The following is a 25,383-nucleotide window of genomic DNA, read 5'->3' on the forward strand; positions in this document are numbered from 1 at the left end:
ATAAAAATATATATATATATATATATATATATATATATTATATCTTTTCATTTTTTTGTCTTCCGTCTTTTTAATTTATATTGTTTTAGTATTTTTTAAATTATTTTATTTAATTTTCTCCATTTTCTTCATTTTTCCCTGTAATTAAAACCGATAAAAATGCTACCAACAACTTTGATAATAAAATGTAATTGAAAACATTGATAGTCGTAAACCCAAAAATTAGAGGACTGTTCTACAACGGATATAAAATTGAAACTAAAGACGCTAAGTCTAGATATTATAATATTCCTTTTCTTTTTACTCAAAATTTTTGTTTCCAAAAATTATGTTACATCCTGCTCAAGAGCATGAACTTTCGAACAAATCTCATTATCGTGTGATCACAATCAAGAGATTCTCTATATTTTAGCATTGTTAAAATAAGTATTAGTTACTATATATACCTTTCTTTTGCTCAATACCATATTTCTATTTTTTATTTTAGGAATGAGTTTAGCATACCTTCTCCGCAAAAAAGAAACCCAGTACGATGTAACGAACTTTCACACTCAAAAATTTACAAATGTTTCAATAAATAGAAACAATCTCCTTGATAAAATTTCAAGTGCAAGTATTGAAACGTCTAAAATAGAGACGAACCAAAGTGCATTAATTCAGCTAAATCATGTGGAAATGAAGCCACGTCATTCGACGGATAAAATAAACATAAACGACAACCCAAACACTAAGAATTTAGTTGAACAAATTACGTCGAAGTTTAAAAAACGCAACAAAGCGCCTCATTTCCGCGTGCGGCGCAAACACTCATGGTGGAATAAAATATATCATCTTGTTCATTTGAAAAGAAAAGCAATCGCTGCGACGACATTAAAGCATTCTGAAGTGCAACAAATTAATGAAGAGCCCAAAACGAATAAAGACACTAAAAGTGACGTACTGTTAAAACCAGAGAACTTAGGACTGCAAAATAACAACCGCACAATAAGTGGTTCTATAAGAGATAGTAACTCTGGTCGTAGAAAAAGTTGGCAGCTTTCTAAGCCTTCTGTAAGTAACTGGACACGAAGTGAACTTATAGCGCCGCCCACTGTTAAAGTCAACGCCAAAACTGTCAAAAGTAGGAGGAAAACGTTGTCAGACGGTATGCTTTTCAGCTCCAATTTTAACCGTGAGAAACCGTTTTCGTCGCATGAGAAAGTACCTGGCATTCTTATGACTGGGTCAGATTTAAATTGTAACGAAGTTTCGCCAGATATCTCGCCAATGTCTTCAAACTATTCTCTGACACCGTCCACAACTGATGAGGAAGAAGACATGGACGACACTCTGGGGAAGCCAAGTGCCATGCGCAAAGTTACTTTGCAAAGTTTGCAATGCCAAACCACGCTTTCAGAGACTGCTGAACTGCCAGTGGAAGTGAAAGAAATGATTGCAAGCATTGTTTCTGGAATTAAAGATAAAGTCAATTCTATTATAGTGAGTGTTTTTTTTTATGATTTGCTTGTTCTGTGAATTTAAATCTTAACATGCATATTAAAATTATCACATCCTAAATATATTTCATATAAGCTGAGTTCCAATTATTACACAAGAAGTTACTTTCACAGAAAACATGGGTTTTAATTTAAAATTGTAGTTTAGAATAGCTGCTCTCAATTTTCGTCCCAAACCAATCGAGAAACTGTAGACTACTTCCCTCGGGTTAATCACACAATGGATAACCTAGCGCAGCGAAACCTAGCTAAGGAACCTAGAGCAGGTGACCAAAGTACCGGAGTCGGTATGGCTCAACATCCGCAGTGAATATCTTCAAGAACCTAATTGGCTCTCTTCCTGCTCGTCGCGAAGCCATCCGTTCGGCGGAAAGTGGTTAGTCTGTCTTTGAACATGTGGTTGCATTAATGTGACTGATGACTGCACTGTATATGTTTACAATTGAAAGTAAACTTTATTTATAAAGTCAGGAATCCGTTAAAAGAAAGTCGATTAATTAGGATTTCGTAACCAAAAAATTGGGAATCTCTAGTTTAAGGTTATGTATCTCTAAGAGGCCTCATTTTCTTATTCAAGGCATCTGTGATCATAGATTTCAGGGCAAAATCCTTAGATTTTTTAAAAAAAAAAGTCTAACAATTGTAAATGCATTATCTGGATAGTCAATCAGCTAAGACTGGAATCCGTACAGTTAGAGCCCACGACAAATTGTCCTCGCGACGAATTGATGTGTCAGCATTTTAATTATGAGTGGAAATATTTCAGTCTTATGACTGAAATATTTTCTTATTTTAAAATTATTATACATTTTTTCTAAAATTATTATATATCGTTTATATTACATTTTTAGGTTCAGTCTGAGAAGAATACTATTTTAGAAATCATTGATCTGAGAGAAAGAATCAAACAACAAGATGCCCTCATACATTTTTTGGAAGCCCAATGTTCTCAGCAAGTAAGAAACACTTACTTAAAGTTACCTTTTAACTGTCATTCCGTGTATATAGTTTTTATTGGCAAGCGCTTCCGTACTTAAATAAGCTTGGTTAATCTACTTTTTATTTATATATATATATACTAGGAGGCTTCGCCCCCTGCTCGCTGACGCTCACCAACCCCCGGAACTGCTTTCGCAGTTCATTTCGGATTGCTTCGCAATCCGATGCTCGCTTTGCTCGCTCATTGGATTCGTTCTTAACGTCTAGTTTTTGTATACTTTTTTGAATACTGAAGTTCCGAAAACTTTTCACTGTAGAAAATTCTAAACCTGTACATTTCAATATTAATTTGAAATTGCAAACAGTTCACATATTTTTCTTAATCACACTATTCTAAATTTCAGTTGTTGAGAAAAGTAACTGTTGTAAGTTTTGTTTTAAAGTCTTTCCCANCAATGTCATCAACAAGAAGAACTAATTGGACATCTACAAAAAGAAGCCGAATTGTCATATTGAGAGAAAATGGCCTCTCTTATGCTGAAATTGCAAGACAAGTTGGTGGTTCAGTGAGTTGTTCTGGTGTACGAAAGTTCTGTTTACGTTATGAAAAAACGAAATGAGAGGAAAATAAAGCCAAATCAGGCAGAAAAAAATGCGCAAGTGATACTGCCGATGGAAAAATTAAACGACTATGCCTTCAAGATAGAAACATTTTATCGGATGCCATTGGATGCGAAATGAATGCAGCGGGCATTGCAGTAAGTTCGAGAACAATGAGAAGCAGGTTATCAGGATTTGGACTACAAGCTAGAATTTCAAGGAAAAAACCATATTTAAATCAAAAGCAACGCGAAAAACGAGTTAAGTGGGCAAAAGAACACATTAAATGGTCATAAAATCAATGGACGCATGTAATCTGGAGCAATAAGAGTAAAATATCACTCTTTGGTAGTGATGGTAGCAAATACATGAGACGTAGAGTAGGTGAAGCACTTCATCCTGATTGCATTGAAGCAACTACAAAATACCCAACAAATGTCATGATTTGGGCATGTATGTCTGCAGATGATGTGGGCTGAATTCAAGTGGTTGATGGCATCCTGAATGCCAAGAAATACGTCGAAACTGTCCTGAAACCGAAATTGATACCTTCCATCAGGGATCTCTTCCCCAACAACGCACCATTTATTTTTCAGCAGGATTCAGCTCCATGCCACACAGCAAAAGTATGCAAAGCATGGTTTCAAAATAAGGGCATAGATATATTACCATGGTCAGGAAACAGCCCTGATCTCAATTCAATTGAAAATTTGTGGTGACGTTTGAAAATTCTTGTTCGAAAAAAACGTCCATCTAATAAAAGACAACTTATTGAAGCTATAATTGGTTCTTGGCACCATGTGATTACGAAAGATGAATTCCAAACACTCGTTCACTCGAAGAAAAGACGCTGTGAAGCTGCCTTAAATAATAAGGGTTATCCTACTAAGTATTGATTGTGTAAGTATCACTTTAAAAAAATGCAAATCTAAGATAGTTCTTACTATTAGTTGCATAACTTTTTTTTCTAATACAGTCATTGTAATACTGTATTTATTATTAAATTCTACATTAAATTACCTTCAATTTGATGTATAAACGTTTGTATTTAAGTGAAAATTAATATATTCTACAAGCACACAAAGTTGAAAAATATGAAACTTTCAAAAAATGTCCACACTTTTGGCCACCACTGTATATAATGATTCGCAGGGTGTTGTGTTCATTTCTTAGCGGTCGTAAGTTCAATCCCATCAGGCGGAAGAAGAGACTCTCCGTGTAGTAAATAGTGATTGGGGCATGTTAATTCTGTCGGGTCATAAAGGCCTCCAAGTTCTCATGACAAATCAATACCTAATCTTTCTCTGATTCAGATCAAAATTACGATCTGTGGTTGTAGGAATGTGTTTGCCCTTTAAAATGGTCTGTGACGTGTGTGCGGGTGAAATCATATTCTTGGTCATAGATGGTGCCACTGACAAACAGGAAACGCACCCTCTGCCTTAGATTTGGTTTAACCCAGCAAACTTGCTGTTAGATGGAGAAAGTGGCATTAGAAACAACAACTATATATAATAAAATTTCTCTAGATTGAAAAATCTAAATATCAGCCTTTTTTATTAGTTTAGCAACTTTTGTTTTTACTACTCAAAAACTGTTAAGTCCAAGAAAATTGAAATCAAGAAAGTTCGTAAAAATTTTACATAGCATACGATGAAACAAGAAATAATAATAATACTTGATAGTTAGTAAAAGAATTATTAACAGTTAAGCTTGTAGCAAAAATAACACAGACCGGAAAATGCAACTACACAATTGAAATTTGAATTGCTGAAAAGATGATATTCATTTGTGAACTTGGGAATTTATTAATTTGTTTGTTTTTTTTCAAAATCTCATTTTGTTCAAAAATTATTGCTATTTTAAATGTTTTTGTAATTTGTTTGGTTCAACTTTCTTGTTTGAATTACTATTCATTGTCGTAGAAAAATTTATATCTCTCGACATCTTCATTTTATAAGCTCTTTTTCCCTGTGTAGTAAATGGTGACTGGCGCACGTTAAATCTGTTGGGTAACAAAGTCCTCCATGTTCCCATAACAAATCGTACCTCTGGGAGCACTGTGGAGATGGATCGTTGATGAATGAATGGCTGTATGAATGGGGCGCCCTCTAACGAGTGTGACATGTGAGCGTGGCAGAATTCGCATTCTTGGTCATAGATGGCTCCACTGGAAAGCAAGAACAATTGCACCCCTTGCCTTCATGGCCTGCAATAACAACAACATAAGCTCTTGCTTGACTAGATATCAAAAGTAAAAAGAAAATAAATAAAGATAATAATTAAATAAGAGAATATATCACATGGCTGGATCCAGTTTTCCCACATTAATTTTCTTATTGGTTTGGTTGTCATCAGCATAAAAGTCATGAAGGTATTGTTTTCCCATATCTATTTTTGCATCTTTAATTTAAAGGTATTTACCTGTACTGCTACTATTATGTTTTTGATTTTGTTTGTTTTCTAAATTAAGAGTTTAAGAGGATTGTTTTTATTATTATTATTTTAGAATAATGTAATTCTATGTTACATTTTAAGATAAAGTTATTTAAATGGATGTCTGATCTTATTAACCGTCTTATAATTATTATTTTTTTGGTTCAAATGACATAAATGTACTTTAATGAATGATGGTTAAAGAGATTCGTTAAATGGTTTAGAACTTAACATTCAGCCTCACGCACAAAGTGATGAATGCAAACATTGTATTTAAAATATGCATCCGCTCGTTTGGTAAGCAAAAACATTAAATTACAGTTGTAAACTCACCGAATTTCTCATAACACTAAACTTTTAGTTTTAAATGTTATTTCGAAAAATGATTACTTTAAAAAATGATTTATGCTCACTAATAGATCTTTTAATAGTGTAATAAAGGAAATAATTGGAAGTGGGAAGTGGTGGCACAAGTGTTCTTTTCAGTACATGTATTTTTAGTTGAATAATTTCAACTGTTTTAGGCCAAGAAACAGCTTTTTGCAGAGCAATCACCGGAGTTGGTGAGCGTCATCGATCAGGGGGCCGAGCACCCTAGTTCATATGTACTATTGCAAAACATTGTTCATCTTGCTCTTTCATCTTGTATGATGCTAATTGCGACTATCTTGTTAAAATTTATTTAAGTTAAGTTTAAAATTTGAAACCTCTTATTTTTATCCTTGAAGGGTGATACATTTAAAATGCTGATAAAATGCTTGCAACCTATCACCAAAAAATAAGATTTTCTACACGTATTCAATACTAATTTTATCTATAGTTTATATCTATAATCTTTCTAGCACCCCCTAAAAGTTTTCGCTGCTCACTGGGGGGGAGGCGATAACCTATGGGTCGGATACTTATGTTTTAGATTCCCATACACTGTCGCAAAAGTAACAAAAAATGAAAATTTTCAATATTTTTTTACCTAATTAACTGTTATGGCTTAGTAAAAATAAAGCGTTTCTTTTGTATTTGTTTCTTAAATTCTATAGATACTAATTCTACCACATTGCCTACTTAAATTTTAAATTAAAATCTTTTTCTTCCTCTGTAACGAATTCAAAAATTTTTAGAATATTTGAGCGATACAACTTGACAGTCAATGCCAATACTTAGTTTTTCTAATGACCCTCTAGTTTTCTAAAATCTTTTACACTGATTAAACTTTCTAAAAGAATTGTAAAGAAAAATATTTAAAAGAATGAAGATTTCTTTACATTCTTTCACAAAAATATGAGCATTTCTAAAGCTAATATTGAAGCAAGACTGAAAGTGATTTCATTTAATTCATTCGAGAAAAAAAAAATTAAAGATCTCCTTTCATTGATAACAAACGTAATTACTTTTTTGGGTTAGAAAAAAAAATTAGCTAAGACAAAAGTTCCTTAAATTCATCCTTGAATAAAAAGAAAAGTAACTTCGGCTGAAGTTTGAACAATTTAAAAATAACTGGGAAAAGTAATATTCTTTTTCTAGTTTTTACTTACACGTAAATTTTATTTTTTAATCCTTTTTCAGAGAATTGTTTTAATTTTATGAGTTTCCTTCGACTAAGTTGCTGGTTTACTAAAAAAAAATCAAGGAGTATATTTTTCAAATATAATTTGATGTAAAAATATGAGAAAATTAAAATAAATAGCATTAACTCATATTTTAACTATAATATTAACTCGCACTTCAACCATAATATTGAGTCATATTTAAACTATTGACGTACATTTTAACAATATTACAACGATTATAGTGACTGATATTTCGACTATAATATTAACTCATAGTTCAACTATAATAACAATTCCTAATTCAACCATAATATTTACTCATATTTCTGCTATAAAATTATTTTTATTTCAAGTTTACCATGCATTTCAACTATAATATTGATTCGTATTCTAATTACAACATTTACTCATATTTCAACTATACTAAACTAAACTCAGTGGCGTGACAGCCCATAGAGGGCCAATGCTTACTGTGCCCATCTCAGTTTTCTTGACCTTGGGCTCTGGGGTGCAGGAACTGATGTTCTGGTCAAGTGGTCAGCCGATCGTGGAACCCCCAGTGTTTAGTTCCCAAGCATGCTTGGGAACTAAACACAATTATAATATTAACAAATATTCTGAATATAGTATTAATTAAATAAATAATAATTGTAAAACGGTTAATAAGATCAGAGACCGATTTAAGTAGTTTTATCTTAAAATATAACGTAGAATAACATTATTCTAATAATAATAATAAAAACAGTCCTTCTGAACTCTTTATATAGAAATTAAACAAAATCAAAAACGTAATAATAACAGCACAGGTAATTTTAACCTTTAAAATAGGGATGCAAAAATATTTAGAAGAAAACAATACCTTTTAAAACAATACCTGACTTATATTAATTTTATGCTGATGACAACCAAACCAATCTGAAAATTAATGTAGTAAAACTGGATCCTACCATGTGATTTTCCAGCCAATAAAAATTTATTGACAACAATGGGAAACTGCGACATCATCATTAGATTTTTATATAGAGTTAAACATAATCTGCAACGCTTTTTTTGAGCATCAACAGTATTATAATTTTCCCCAAAAATCACTCCCTCCGATTACCTTATAAAATGGAATTTCCGAACTCACTGGGAGTCTTGCGCAGTTTTACAGGGAGAAAGGTAAACCCCCTGCTGAGTCTGTGGTTAGGGCCTAAACTGATAGTCACGTGGTACTAATTGATGATAGAATTGAAAACCTTTAGGCACCGCAAACTCTCAATCACCTAATTAACTTTAAGCAAATATTATAATATTGATAAATCTCGATAAGTAAATTTTACTAATTTTGTCGTCAATATTATCTATATAATTTTCTCAGTTTGTTAACTTTTACATGATTAAGCAATATTTCTCATTAAAATATTTAGTTTCGTTATTCAATAGTATGTTTTGCTTGAATTACTTCCACAGAGTATAAAACAATTTTTACATTTACAAAATTACATTTTTTAAGCTAAAATATAAATAACATGTCATTACTGTTCCTCGTCCCTAACTGAACTTTTTAAGTAATTTACTATATTATGAAACTACTATTTTATTTTGTAACCGTCATTGAACTGCCAACCCAATTTTTGGGTTTACGACTGCTAATATTCAACTCCGGAGCCTTGTAATTTTGAATCCTATCCAGGAGACAAGGGAACTCTTGGATAAAGTATTAAGTGTAATTTGCCTCCGTTGAGGACGTTTTGTTGGAACCAACCCGCATTTGCGTTACTTGGAGAGAAAAACCACGAAAACCTTCCACGGTAAAGGGGACTCTAACCCATGATCCCTCTACCACTGAGGATATTTTACATCAACACTGTGGTCGGTGCGAATCAGGTGCGGAATTCGTGTCGACCAGCCATCGCTGGGATTCGAATCCGGTTCACCTCATTGAAAGGTGAATGCTCAATACTTTGAGCCACCACGGTTCATGAAACTACTATTGCTGCTCACTACATATGCTATGTTATTACTATAGTATGAAAATGTTAGAACTATGAATGTAAACATATTCTTATGTAGTACGACTGCGGATTTGATCAATATTCTCAGAATTATGTGTATATTTTGTTCCACACATCATTTAGTATATGTTCCCAATTTTTGTAAAATTACAACCCCGAGCACGAAAAGTGCCAATTAAACACTATATATGGCTCTAGTTAAATAAAATAAAAAATGTCAGACTACAAAAAACAATCTTCCCAACAGAGCAATAAAGTTCAATTGCAATACCATTTTTTTTAGTTTCAAAAATCTTAATTTCATCTTAATACATGTGTGATTTAATTAAATGCAATTACGACCCACCTAATTTTCTCAGAAATTTTAAAAAGTAAAAAAAAATTTGATTTGTACTAAATGAAATAATTTTCTTTTATAAAATAAGCATAGCTTAATTCAAGGGAAGGAAATAATTTCTCGGCTATTTAACAAAAACTATTGTTTCGTAATTACTGTCTCTGTAATTACTGTCCCCAACAGAAATGCACTTAAAGAGGACAGTAATTATTGAAAGATCTATAATTACTTTACTGTAGGGAAAATTTTTAATGTGTTTGATTCCTTTTTTAATGTTCTTACTTTTTTGGTTTCTTTTTTTTTTTTTTTTTNTTATTTGGTTTCTATTTTTTTGTCATATTTCAAACAATAATAAAAGAACATTATTATTTTGACCATAAAAACATTGTTAGGAAACATACGAATACTAAATTTTAGAATTTAAGAGCAAATTTGTTTCTATTGTTAATATTATTGAGATAAAATTAAATTAATCTATTTATAAATTTTTAGATAGTTATGAATACATTCTGTTATGTGATCCAACTATACTTTGCTTTAGGAAATCGAAACATTAACTTTAAAAAATGAAACTGAATATCCAAAATAATTAAGATAAAAATTTCAATTTCAATTGTATTTTTATATATTTATTTTTCAAATTTTCCATTAAAATTTTACTCGGCATTTTTGTGTTCCTTTTACACTTTTTCTAAGAACTGAATAAGGCGAAAAAATTGCCCACTTGCTTTAAGTTATAATTTTAATATCTAACATTAATTTCTGTATTTTGTGATTGTAATTTGATTTTAAAAAATTAAAAGTATAGATAAAAACTTAGTTGCTTAAAAATGACGTAATATAGAATTTTGTAATTTCATTTTTAATTTAGTCGTTGACATTTCTTAATGTTAGATAATTTTTTTAAATATAGGAGATGAAAAAAAGTAAATCAAGAAAAAAACCTGCCCGAGTGAAAAGTTTACTAAAATTTTACTTTGCCGTTTGGAAGAAAGATTTTATGGGTCGTAAGCACAAGATATGCAAAAAATTGAAATTGCGTATCATTTAAAAAATGCCACCGAGGCCAATTTCTACCCATATTTACCATGTATTTTAAAATGCAAAACAAAAACTATCTACCATTTTGTTTTTAAATCATTTTAGGGTAAATGGTGTAGTTCAGCTAAAAATATGTCTTGAAATTTCAAAAAATATTGTTTTTCCAGTTTATTGTTATTACTGACCCTTTTTTTAATAACTGTCCTCGTCCACAAAAATAAATTTAAGAGTAACAAACAAGAATTTTGGGATTAAAATATTATGTGTTTGCTTTCAAATGTGGCCTCACTTAAAGTTATAAAAAAATATGCGTACTACAAAGATGTTTTTGCAATAAAAAAGTTAAAATTCATAGTATTTCCTTAAAGTTGCAGATATAATCTTAAAAGAAGTAATTAAATTTTAAATTAAATATTATTTAAAATGTTTCTTTACATTTACTTATTAATCATGGATTCATAGAAAAAATTTATATTTATTTCGTATGTTTTTTAAGTGAGAGGACAGTAATGATATTCTTACATGAACTCTCACTAATTCTTATTTCTAAAGTTTTTTCAATGCCGGTCTTTGATTTGGATGGTCTTAATGTAAAAATGATCCACATTAAGTTAGTTATGTGAAGAATTTTTCCTAATTGTCAAAAGCAAAATTTTACTTTTTGAGAAATCACCCATAAAAATAATCTAAATTTTACTGTTTCTTCAATATTCATTTTATTTCATTGTTACTTATTAGTTATAGTAACCGAGATGAGTTCGGGCTCACCTTTGTAATTTCGAGCCCGCCTGAGTCCGAAGAATTTTAATCCCGAAATATGCATCGGGTAATTTATTCTGTTCTTAGTATGGGAATAACTAATCTTTAGGAAAAATGTACATTAATATATGAAAAAAGGGACCGGGATAGCCTCGTTGGTATGGCGCTAGGCTCTCGTTCCTGAGAATGGGAGTTCAAATCCAGCCGTCCGAAGACTCTCCGCGTTGTAAATGCTGACTTTGCACGTTAAATCTGTGGGGTCATAAAGTCCTCCGCTTCACCATAAACAATTTATACCTCTGAGATACTGAATTGGATATTGATCGTTCTCTGGTTCGGGTCAAAATTACGATTTGTAAATGTGTAAACGAGCCCACCCTGTAAACGGGTGTAGCAGAAGTCGAATTCTTGGCCCTAGAGGGAGCCACTGGCAAACAAGAACAATCGCATAACTGGCCTACGGCAACAACAACAATAAATGAAAATTACATAATTAAATATTAATATTATGCAAAATACATGTAATTGAAAAAGTGAAAGTATTGTTCTACGTTTCTGTTCAAACGTACTTTTACGAACAAAAACTACGATATACTTAGAGGCTCTGAATCTGCTTGCTAACGCTCGCCAACCCCCTAATGGAAGCTTTTTTCATGTTTTTCTCGACACATTGAATATTACTCTTTACTATCAGGCTAAATATAATCTCTCATAGTGTCGTCGAATCGTTATAAGTTCACCCGTGACCTTCTCGTTCAATCTCGAAGATCACACTTCACCACACTTATTATAACTGCATTTTGTTCACATCGACCGGTCAAGGAAGAATGCCCAACGCTCTATATAGTACAGATGGAAACTCCAAAATGACTGAAACAAAAATGCTTTTTTTTTTTTAAATCTTAAGGTAAATATCTTAAACTTAAGCCTCATAAAACAAAAGTTATCAACAGAAGTAACAGATCTCTCACTTTTTATACCTTACATATTTCACATTTTTTTATACTTAATAACTGGAGCAAACGTTTGCTTAAAAATAGTAAAAAAGTTCATCAAAATTTTATCTTAAAGTTCGTGAAAATTTAATCTATATTAAAGTTCATGAAAACTTTTTTAATAAACGACCCCGAGTCGACGTTGGTTCCGAGCTCGGGCTAAGCCCATCTCACCTCTGTATAATATGTTGGCAACTGTTTTCCCGCATTAACGCCAATGCGTGCATTTTATCCTATAACTGATAATTAACGAATTTTATCGCGATGTACTTTCAAAAAATATAGACATTTATACTCTATACCGCGATATTTTTCCAAATAAATTTATTGATGTTATTTTTACATCAGCTAATATTTTTGTTACCCAAATAAAATTTATCGCCACTCATCGTAATATCGTATTCAAAAATTATATCGTAATATATGAAAATATTTACCCCGACCTGCTCCAATTCAGGGCATACGGGTAAATGTTTATTAAAGCCAAGTAAAAACAGAAAAGAACATAAAAAGCAAAAAGTGCATAAAATACAAGAGTCATATGCCAACAGCTGGGAGGGCCGCCATATAGTGCTTAAAGCCGACGGCCCACCCTTATACTGAGCCAAATTACAATAGTATTGAAGACCCCAACAAAGTTACAGAGAATACAGTATGTGTTACAATACATAATTAGTAGTTACAAGATATAAACATCTAAAATAAAACAAGACAATTAAAAATATGAATACAATAAATAAAAAAAACTTTCTTCTTTTTTCCTTTCCCGTCTATTTTTTGTTGATAAAAACGCTAAAAGCGAATATACAAGTGAGTAAAAACAACAAGATGAATTAAAATTAGTGTTGAGGTGATAGAACAGAAGACCAACGGAGTCCCCCAGGATGCTCAAGTTTGAAAAATATAAAAGGGGAATGACGCGTTAAAATAGAAGTGGATTGGCAGTTCAGGTATTGAGGAGAGACATCAAGTCAACCTAAGTGTATAGGGTCCATCGGATCGTCCATTGTAATGGTATCTTCTAGTGTGCCTTGTAATTTCTCTAATGATTTGTTGCTGTTGTTTTGTTCTGCACCACTTTTCGATTGGTTCCCTGATGTTAATATGATTCCCCCGGAGTGTCGAGAATTTAGGACATTCTGCAATTAGATGTTGAACCGTTTGGCTTTTGCCGCAGTATTATATATCGTAATATATGCGATATTATCGATTTCAGAAGTAATTTTATCGATAGTGATCGCCATATTATAGTATTCGATCATTAAAGTTATCATTAATGATCACGATTCTATATGTATTGTTATGATTAATGATAACGATATTATCGACACATATGTGTACTATTGATTTCCTGTGAAGCGTGAAAGTCAGAATCTGGCTCCGCTTCTAAATGATGGTGAGAGGGGCGTGGACTTGGCTTTGTTGGCGTAGACTTGACTTTTTGCTCCCTATAACCGATAAATACCTTTTTTATTTTTATTATTAAATATAAAAACTGCTTTGGAAAATTCCTTAAAATTTTCCAAATTCTTTCTAAAATAGACAAAAAAATTTCTAACCTACTAGGGGGCTTGGCCCCGTGTTCTCTGACTCTCTCACCGATGATTGCTTCGTATTAATTGCTGTTTTTTGGCGTAAAACAGTTGAATGTATTCAACTAGAAATATCTGTACTTAAAAAGAACGCTTGTCCAACACCTCCTAGAAAAGAGTAGGCCTCTGCACGGGTTACCATAAATATCCTTTAGTAGTCCAAACGTAATGACATATATCGTATTTCCAACCACTGCGCAGCTTAGTGCCCCGAACGTAATGACATATTTTTTATTTTTCATCAACTGCGCAGTTAACTTCGTCACATCGGACTACTAAATTGATCCGTGCTGAGGCCTTCATACTTCTAGGAGGTGTTGGCTTGTCTCGCCAATTCCAACGTTTAAATATTTCCCTTATGATACTAATTTCATATTTATAATGACATTATAAATATCAACAAATATAAACATCAACAAATAACACTATGTTAATTTAAACGTAAGTAATCGCTGTTCCAGTAAGGATCTTATTTTCACTTGAGCGGGGGTCTAGTAGGTAATGTCCAAATTATATAGACAGTTTACAGGTGACCTAGGTCATTTGAGAAGCGAATTTAGGTACTTTAGCAGATCACCCTAGCTAAGCTGCACATGAGCAAGATAATCAGTAGAATAGCTGATTTCTACACTTCAGCGATAACATATTATATTTAAACTAGACGCTGACGCTCATCAACCTCGATGATTACTTCGCGATAATTGTTGTTTCTCGGCATTACTAAAGGGAACACTTGTACTTCCAATTCTCAGGTCCAAATATTCCCCATGTGATACTATTAAGATCTATAAGTAAACATCATAAATCATTTTTCTAAGCAATCATTTTTTGAAATAACATTTAAAAGTATAGTATTTTTTACAAATTGGGTGAGTTTACAACAGTAATTTAATATTTTTGCTTACCAAACGGACAATTTTACTTTAAATACAATTTTTACATTCATCGCTTTGTGCATGAAGCTGAAAGTGAAGTTGTAAATCATTTAGCGAATCACTTTAACCATAATTCTTAATAATAAATTAATATAATTTGCACCAAAAAATTATAATTGTAAAAAGCTTAATAATAAGATCAGACTCTGATTTAAATAAATTTATCTTGAAATGTAACGTGGAATTACATTATTCTGCTTATAATAATAATACAAACAATCCTTGTATGACTCGTAATCCAGAAATCGAACGAAATCAAAAAAGTAATAATAACAGAGCAGGTAAGTTTAAATTCTTCTTCTTCATAAGCGCAACAGCCTTTCACAGGCCAAGGCTGACTCGCAGATTTTCCTCCATCTGGCCCTGTCCGGTGCGACGGCCCGCCATCGGTTGACTCCCAATAGCTTGAGGTCCTTTTCAACGTCGTCTATCCATCTTGTAGGTGGTCGTCCCCTACGTCTCGTCCCTTCAATTGTGGAAAAAGTCACTTTTTTGGCAGGGACGGCATCAGAATTTCTGAAGAGGTGGCCCAGCCACCTAATGCGTGATGCTTTAATAGTTCTCACAATGTCGGTCCCACCGAATTTGTCATATTTTTTGTAAATTTCGTGGTTGTAAAGAATTCTCCTTACGTTATTCTCTTGAAGAGATCCAAAGATTTTCCTCAAAATTTTTCTTTCAAAAATTAACAGTTTTTCCTCCTCTGTTTTGTTTAGGGTCCAGCACTTACTTCCATACGTAACTATAAGCCTGATTAAAGTTTTGTAGATGTTTAACTTTGTCTTCACACTGATGAACTTGGATTTGAGTTGGTTTCTGAGGCTGTAGAAACTTCTGTTAGCCATGAAAATTCTGTTATTTATTTCGATTTTCAGGTTGTTGTGGCTAGAGATCAAGGTTCCTAAGTACTTGAACTGGTTAACAGTTTCAAAAGAGTAAGTCATTATCTCCAGAGGAGATCGATCAGGAGTTTTATTTGTTGCGATCAAAAACTTGGTTTTGTCTGCATTTACTCGTATAACTAGTCCCATCTCCTTCGCCGCACTCTCAAGCGCTACAATAGCGTAAAAAAACGTAAGCAAAAATGATTGAGCGTTTTGTTCTTCCAACTATGTCGATATCATCAGCAAAAGCGAGTAGTTGGACAGTTCATTGTAAGATTGTTCCATTTGTATTGATACCAGAGTCTCTAATGGCCTTTTCCTTAGCTATGTTAAATAGCAGGCAAGAAAGGGAATCACCCTGTCTCAGGCCTTTTTCGGTGAAGAATGGTTCAGAGGGAAACAAAATCATTTATATGGGAACAATAACTTAATGACTTATATCAATTTTATGCTGATGACAACCAAAACAATATAAAAATGAATGTGGGAAACTGCCATGTAATTTTCCAGCCAATAAAAATGTATATGACAACAATGGAAAACTGCGACACCATTTTTAGTAAAATTAGAAATTATTCATCGACCGAAAAGAAAATATAATTTCCTAATTATGTCCTAAATGATTTTTGTAGAAGTTTTTTTTTCGGGTGTATTTCAAAAGAATGTGTAAATAAAATATTAACCTTATGTATGCTTTCAATTTAATCAATGTTTAATGACTCAATATCCGTTTGTCGAAACGCAAAATATTCTGCTCAACTCAAATAGTTTTTTTACTTTTGAATGAATATTAAATCATTTGAAGAAAAAAGAAAGTCGCTAACGTTTATTAAACTGAATTTCGCCTTATTTAGAAAGGAGATTTATATTCTAACATACCAAGATTGAATTTCGATTTGAATTGTAAGTAGGGAGACACGCTGCTCTGAAAATTAAATTCTCCGGAGGACGTCCATCTTCTATAAAATATTCATATTCTGATTATCTTTTTTTAATAACAAATAAGCGTAGTTGAATAAAAAGTCATCCTTTTTTAAAAGTGTTTGTATGATTACATATAAATAGAGGAAAGATCTGAACTAGTATTTAAATCAACGAGAGGGATACAATTTAATTTTAGATACATAATTACAGAAATAATTTTTTTTATTTGAAATGTTGCGAAAGAAAAAATAATTATTTCATTATAAATCACGAAGAGGAATATCCAATTCTTGACTTATAAGGGGATATCAACCCGTGCTCAAAAAGTACGACTGTTTTTATTTTTTTAATATATTGAAGTGTATTTAAGTTATTCATTAAAATTTAAAAAAATAATAATAAAATTAGAGAATAATAAATTTCTAAAATTTGTAAAAACCCGTGTATATGAGATTATTTCAGCACCAAAAAAAGGCGGCAAATTTCTTAACAGTGTAAAATCTTCGAGTAACATAAATTTAAATTGTTCAAGGAAGTACTTTTTGTGAAAAACACCATCTAGTTAATAAGCATGTAGTTAATTATTGTGGATTACTATGTAGTTAATAGGATGTTTCTGGGCATTGTGCAGCCATCTAGCGTCAATTTTGAAAACTTGTAAAACCCATATCTGGAAACAGTGCTAAGAAACAGTTTGATATATTTGAAAAATCGTGGCAAAGCACCGTATTTTCCAAAGACCTTCATTTCCATCAGAAATAGAGACTATAAACGCAGTCCCAATTGTTACAAGTAATTTTAAATGAAATCTTTGTTACTGCTTAAAATTTTCTGCGAAGAAATTTAGGGAATACTAGAAAGATGATTAAACTAGAAAAGTTGCATTTTTTATATTTCTTTTAAAATCGCGTTCCTTTCTTAAAGGAAAAATCACTTAACTGAAAAATATGCCATACAAAAAGTATTTTTAAACATTTTTTATATTCATTTGATAGTTATCAAACTTTTTCGAATGTCATAACATTGTTACTCCATGTTGATCTTCTTAATTCCCTCATTTTGAAAGAAACTGAGATTGTTAACGGATACTTCACAATAATTTTGTCATTAAAACGGACCTTTTACGAAATATTTCATCCTTAAAACGGATCCTTTATAAAATTTGTTACCTTAAAATGAGGACTTTTTACAATATTTTGTTTTTGAAAAATAGACCTTTCACTTATTTAATTTATTTATTTATTTATTATTTCATCATTTATTTATTTATTTACTTGAAAAATGGTGTTAATGACGTTTTTAATTTTAAAGGCATAACTGATTGAAACACAAAGTTTTCGTGTTTATTCATAAAAACAAAGTCCGACTCATGGTAATTTTAGAATCGCAAAATTCGGATTTTTCATAAATTTAATAAACTAGAGTTTTTTACAAAAAATCTGGATTGACCCCTGTTTATACTAAAATTGAAAAAAAGGAGTAAGAGAGAAAAGAAGGCTTGTATTCCCCAAGATGGATCCTTTAAAAAATGCTAAATGAACACCAAACCCAGTAATTACTCCTCATTAATCGTAGTTTTTTTTCTTAATTTCATATGACGATATTTTCCACAGAAACAAAAAAAACATTTTGTTAACAAAATAGGCAATTATTTTATTTTAACGTAAGAAAATTTTGTCAATAGGTTAATCGTTATGAAAAATAGACGATTACCTAGATTTGAAAAATAATCATGTGTACTTTAAAAAAAATTATCCTAAGGAATACAGACTGTGTGATTTAGTAAGAAGAAATGAACGGAAAAAAAAAATTTTCGTTTATTAAGAGATTTATAATAACTCATATAAGGAATTGTTTTGATTTCTTTTGTATTAAGTTTTTTTTTTCAAAATTTCAAGATAATTGTTATATGTGCTCTCTCACACACACACGTGAAAATACTCTCATACAAGAAAATCGATGTCACTGAAAAAGTACTGCTCCCCTTGGATTTTTATCCTTTAAGAACGGGATAAGAAAAAACTCAGCCAAATCGCTGTTTTCTAAGAATCTCTCAGTAAATGCATCTCTTTGATTAGGAAGAACTTTTTTGGAGGTTTTTCACTTTAATTTCTTTTTTTCTGAAACGATAAAACTTTAAGAGAAGAAGATGTAGTAGAAGTTACTTTTAACGTCTTTTGGATAAGTCACAGAATCTAAAGAAAGCAACCTTTTTTTTTTCATTAAAAGTTTTTACGAAGTACAACTGATTGAAAATATTTAATTATTTTAAATTTGTTCACAGTGCGCAAAATAAAATAAAAAATGACTACCCTGAATTACTTTTGATTTAATAATCGGATCTTCGCGTTCTAGGACTTAAGTTTTGAAGGTTCGTGGGGGTAACCTCAAATATTCTAATTAATTAGTTCAGACCCTATTTTAAGTTACGAATTCAGATATAAAAATGTATTTTCTCTGAATAAAAATACCTTTTTTTCGATAGATTCGGATCACTGACCCTCAAAATATAGCAATCTGCGAAAAATAGGGTCTCTATAGTCAGGAGAGTGGTGCAAAGTTTGGACCCCTTAATGTTAGTTTAAATTTTTTTTTCTGCGTCTCGATATTTTTTTAAGGGAATTAAAAAAAAATTTCACACAAATATGGAAGTTGTTTATCCAGCGATAATTCCATCAAAAAATAGTGTCGAAAAAATGTTTAATTGTGAAGTATAAAATTTTTACATCATTTTAAATAATGTCATTTTACGTGTCAAAATACAAAGTTTTAGCAAAATCGTTCGAATAGTTCCTGAAAAATCTAATTTTAAAAACACGGCATCTTTAAAATTCGATTTCTTAGGATCTATTCGACCGATTTCGCTCAAACTTTGTACTTCGGCATGTAAAATTATATTCTTTAAAATTATGTAAGAAACTTTATTCCTTATAATCCAAAGTTTTTCGACTATTATTAATTAATAATAAATAAAAAAATAAAAATAAAAATTTAAAAAAAAAATACTCCTTAAGTCGCTACTAGGCCGGGATATCCAGTTCGGTGGGGTGCCTGGCCCATGTCCAAGAGTTCGTGAGTTGGGTCCCCGCCGGTCGAATGCGAATGCCGGTTAGTTCCATCAAAAAGGCGAATTTCTTTCAATGCTTCATCCAAGGGACCGGGATAGCCTGGTTTGCAGGGCACTGAGCCCGTGTCTAAGAGTTCGTGGGTTCCATCCCCGTCGGACGAAGACTCCCCGTGTAGTAAATGGGGACTGATGCACGTTAAATCTGTCGAGTCTCAAAGTCCTCCATGTTCCCATAACAAATCAATACCTCTGGGAGTACTGATCCAGGAGTTTCCTTGTCTTCTGGATTAGTTCAAAATGACAAGGATACGGCGTTGAGCATTAGTAGTCGTAAACCCAAAAAATTGGGTCTGCTGCTCAACGGCGGTCATAAAATAAAATACTCCTTAAAAGCTATTTTCTGCACGGAATTATATTTGACTAAACGAATTTTATAATTGTGTGCATAGAGTTTTGAATTCGGTTAAAAAGCTCTCGAGAAATGCGCAAAAAAGAATGAAATTAATATGAAGGGATACAAACTTTGGACCTCTTTCCTCACCAAACTGTGGAAACCATATTTCTCAGATTGCGGCTACCCCCCCCCTCCCTATATTTTGGAGGTGAGAAATAAGGTAGGTTTATTCAGAGAAAGTACGTTTTTGTGTTCGATTTCGTAACTTAAAATATGGTCTGCACTAACTCATTAGCATATGTGAGGTCACCCTCTCAAACTTTTAAGATCGAGTCCTAGCATGTGAAGGTCTGATCATTAGATCAAAAGTTGTTCAGGGTGGTGCGTGCACTCTGTGCAGTGACATATAGGATAATAACTCAACGCGTAAGAATTTATAACTACAATATATAAATGAAATTTAAAGAATATTTTTAATAACACAATAAGGTAGTTTAAGAATTAAATTTTGATATTTTTTTAGTATCTCGTCACTATTTAAAAAGTTATATTTATTTAGAAAAGAATAGATTTATTTAGAAAGGAATAGTTAATTCAGTAAAAAAAAGCAAAATGTTTATTTAGAAGGAGTAGAAAATGATTGACAATAGAATTGGTATTTTACTCATGTTTATGTTAAGAAAATAAATTCGGTTAAACAATAAAAAAATGAATTTTTGGTTATGACAATAAGATATTTTAAGAAATAATATACTGCTCCGTTGTTTAATATTTATTCTAGATTTGTTCCTAAAGCTCTCAGAAAAAAATTAGTTCGGTAAAGCGAAATAAGTTTTTTTATTCATAAAGTGTGAGAAAGGTTTTCAAATTAAGAAAGGAAAATTGTAAAAATATAGATGTTTACTTAAAATGGTAGTAAAACAATGGATGGTGTTTTCAATGTGGTTTCAATTGAACATGTGATGGTGTTTCAATTAAACAACAACAATCTCGATCTCTTGACCTGCTCTACTTTCGGTTAAAAAGTATACAGCTGCTTACTACAGCTCAATCTGCGAGGCGATATTTCCAAACAGATAATTTTGTTTTTAATTAAAAAAATACATAATATAATTTCTGAGCTCAAATCTGCTGTATTTCATAAGATATCAGTGACATTAAGTAATTCTGGTGAGTTTGAAGTGAGCAAAAAGTGTCATGGTTGCTAGATTTAGAAAGAACTCGCTTTTTGGCTGTTTTGATTTGGCCTCTTTTTCCTTATTTATTGCTGTTCTTGTTGCAAGTCGAGCAAAATCATGCGTTAGTGTTAGGATATTGCTCAAGCAGCGAGACTAAGTTGATTTTACAAATTATCATTTAGGTTTAAATTTCAAAGTTATATTCTTAACAAGGTAAGAAATTTTTTATAACGATTCTGTTTTTCAAATGAAGATTCTTACATCTTGAAAAGACATGAATGACTATTATTATAACGATTCTTTTTTTTTTTTTTTGAACACAAATAATAAACCGGGTAAGACATACAGGTTTACAAAAAAATGCTACTCAGGAGAGTTTGAAAACAGCAACGATCACGTTATGAGCCTAAATGGCTTCAAAATACATCGGAAACCACGAAGTATGGGCTGTAAAGAACTTGAAGCGCACCCTGGTGTAGAAAACACCATCCATATAAATACTATATTGATAATATTTAAATGCTTACTATAGGATGAAAAAAAAGGAATAAAAAATAGTCATTCATAAAAATACAAATCAATTCAGCAAAGCAAAATTTATATTGGATGGGTGTTGAGAATGGTTTGCAATAGAATTAATAGAGAAAAATGTTTTTTGAAGAAAAAAAGGGAAGATTTCCTATGTTAAAGTTCTAGAATCTATCGATAGAAGCACTGAAGGGTTATTTGTAAAAATCAACTGAAGTGCAAAATTACTCAAAAGCATATACATATTTTTTTCAATTCCATGCTATGTATTGCCCGAAAATCCAATTGAAATGACTCTGTAAATTTGGAAGACTATGTAAATTTTATGAAAATGGGTACCGAAATTTTATGTTCACAATAATTTTTCACATCAGCAGTATGCACAGGACTGGAAAATTAGTTTTATCTGGAAACATGTGAAGACCGAGGGAGAAGAGCGGTTTATGTTTTTGTTGTTGTTGTTACTTTTGCCACTTGCCAATACCAGCAAGGCTGCTTGGAAAATCAAGTGAATTCTTAAGGCATCGGGTGAGTTTCTGTTTTTTCCAGTTGTGCAATCTGAGGCCAAGAATACGACTTCAGTCACACACACACGTCACAGCCCATTTTACAGGAAGGATCCAATCATACTCTATTCATTCATTCACAAATCTTAATATTAGCCTGATCTTAACCAGAGAACGATCAATCTCCAGTTCAGTACCTCCAGAGTTATTGATTTGTTATGGGAACTTGGAGGACTTTGTGACCCCGACAGATTTAACCCGCACCAGTCACCATTTAATGCACGGGTATTCTTCGGTCCGTGGGATTCGAACTCACTTTCTCACGAACATGAGCCCAATATCCTAACGAATAGGCTATCCCGTCCCCAATTTATGTCCATAAAAGAGGATTAAAAAAATGATTTTGCCCTTGGCGCGTTTTTCCATAGTACGAAGAGTACAAAAGCGATCAGTTAAAATAAGTGGTATTGATTTATAAATTTTGCGGATATATAACTCACTGATAAGAAATAAAGGCGAAACTCGATCTTCATTTTCTGTCAATATCTGAACTTTGAAGCTGCCTAATTCCTTAGAACCTACATCTTCACCATATTATTAGAAATAAAATATTTAACTCACCCTATGTTAAAATCGAATTTTAGATTTGCAAGAGGTCAGCGGTTTTTATTAGATTTGAACAACTCTCTACATTTTTCTAGGTGCGGCTATAATTTCAGAAATGATCAAATAACTCTTGAAAATATTCTATTGGATTACATGCCAATTTAATATCTTTCGAAGAAACCTCCACCTGTCATAATGTGCCACTGTACTTGGGTGTAAAGATTTTAGAAACACCTTTTAAAGTGTTAGCTCGGAATGTTGTTCAATTCTGACATTCTTAATGACTTCGCCATTCTGAAACCATGTTCCTACAGCATATAAATTGACATCATTTTTAGAACAACTTATTAGAATAATATAAAAGTTTAAGAAAAAACTTTGAAGCTCTTCGTAAGCCTGAAAAAAGAAGGATATTTTAATAAACTTTGCAGTAATTGTGATAAACTTAATACATTTTTTTTTATCTTGTTGTACTTATTTTAATCTTCATTTTATCATGATATAAATGCAAAATTTTAAAAATTAGTGCTTGTATAGTACAATGTTTATTACTCATTCTATTAAATTAATAATAACTTATGCTGTAAGCATAAGTTGAAAAAGTCATCCAAATTTGATTTCGTTTTTATTTTTTTTAAACTACATGAATATCGTTTTCGCGGCACAAAAGATTTTTATTACAAAATAGTGCATTGAAAAAAAATTTAAATAGACCTAAAAATAAATGACATTTTCTTGGATTACTCAAAACCAGTCAACCGAATTAAAATTTTGGGGATTCGTAGGGATTCTACTTGCATTGAAAACTATATTTATTGTAAACATTGTGTCAAAATTTGAAGTAAATCGGTTGAAAATTGTACTAGTTAGAGATACAGCAAATAAGAGAAACATAGTTCCGAAGAAATGGCGTTAAATTTTTGTGATCAATAATCCATATACAAAAATGTACAATTGCAAGTAATTCATCAATACTAGACTCATAAGATGCCATAGTTTTAAGCTTTCTTAAGTGCTAGTTTAACCCTTTTTCTTGCCTGTCTACCTTCATATGCTTTTAGAGTAGTCATCTTCATTTCGAGCATATTCATTAGCTGCTGAGCCTTCATTTATTTCTATTTGTTCCTTTGCAACCTTCATTAAAAATGATTACGTAACTTATAATTTCAGTTATTTGTATTCAAAGTAACCATTCAATATTTTTCTTATATAATTTAAACAAATTATTTCAATAAAGTAGTAAAAATGATTGTATTTCACAAAAATATTTTGATAATCCATTTATCAACTGAATTTATCAACTGAGCATGTAAGTTTACTTGTTCATACATGTCACAGCGCATTCTGCGTCGCGTTGACATATTATGCACTAACTTTTACATTTTCACGAAAATCAAATCAATAATTTGGTACAATAATCTTAAAAGGAATAAAAAAATTGCAATAATGTTCTTTGAAAATGTAACTGTGTTGTGTCCCCGTAATGACTTCGAAAACCTTGAACCTTGTTCCTTTTAGTAAATGGTTTAGTTAGATTATTAAACAACTTTTCATTTTAGAGCAATTAGAGAAAATTGTAAAAAATTTTAGAACCAACTTCTAACGTCTTTTTTTTTTAATGTTTTTCAATTTGGGACGTTCTTAATGTCTTCAACATCTTTTAACCTGCATCTTTTTGGTTTAGGGGGTTGTGGAAATGATTCGCCCAACTCTTCAGACATCTCTTGGAACATGCGTACATCTTAACAGAAAAACTTACTAAGGGAACGAGGTTTAAAATTACTGAAGACATTAAAGAATACTTCGTGGAAGGACTTAAAGAGGTGTTTTTAGAACTTTCGCTGCAGAGTACAGAAGAGCAGGTGGTGATTAGTTCGAAACATAAATGCGGATATGTAATTCAGATTATATTTTCAAGAACTGTTATCTCAGCTCTCGGCATTAATTTGCCACACATTGTACTCTGATTTCTTTCTTCTTTTATAACCGTCGTTGAACAGTCGAGCCAATTTTGGGTTTACGACTACTAATAGCCTTGTAATTTTTACCCCAATCCAGAAGACAAGGAAACTTCAAGAATTAGGTGAAATTTGTCTAATTGGGTGGGGGACTCTTTAATGGAACTAACCCGCATCTGCGTTACACGGAGAGGAAAACGTCCTTCGGTTAGCCTGATGGCAAGGGAACTCCAACCCATAATCCCTCTACCGCTGAGAATATTTTCCGCCTTCACTGAGGTTGGCGCGAGCCGGGTGCGGAATTAGTATCAATCAGCCATCGTTGAGATTCGAACCCGGTTCACCTCATTGGAAGGTGAATGCTCTGTTGGCTCTTGTACTCTGAATTAGGCACTTATCGGTTAAAGTAACCGTTACTTGGCCAATGTTTTTCCCAGTTGTTACATTCAATAATGTTTGTTTATAAATGTTTTCGTTTATAATCTCTTAATGTTTTCATGTCGCATGTTTAATTAAATGTTAATTTATGTTCAATGTTTATTCTCCCAGTATGCTTGCGTGGAGTGTTTGCACACTCCAGCGTATCAAGCGATACTTCTAAAAATTAAAAAAAAAGCATTCAATAATTATCATTACGTATAATATTCGCCAAATTATCTTCTCG

General features: G+C 31.9%; 1 protein-coding gene across 1 annotated transcript in view; it reads left to right on the forward strand.

Annotated features, from left to right (window-relative positions):
* LOC107445401 (uncharacterized) overlaps positions 1-25,383 on the forward strand; it is a 211,537-nt gene that overhangs the window by 174,064 nt on the left and 12,090 nt on the right. Inside the window, exons 14-15 of the mRNA XM_043039647.2 lie at positions 488-1,479; positions 2,348-2,452. Of these exons, the coding sequence (XP_042895581.2) occupies positions 488-1,479; positions 2,348-2,452 (1,097 nt within the window). The remainder of the gene's footprint in view (positions 1-487; positions 1,480-2,347; positions 2,453-25,383) is intronic.

This window comes from Parasteatoda tepidariorum, chromosome 5 (genome assembly GCF_043381705.1).
Source record: "Parasteatoda tepidariorum isolate YZ-2023 chromosome 5, CAS_Ptep_4.0, whole genome shotgun sequence".
NCBI classification, from domain to species: domain Eukaryota; kingdom Metazoa; phylum Arthropoda; class Arachnida; order Araneae; family Theridiidae; genus Parasteatoda; species Parasteatoda tepidariorum.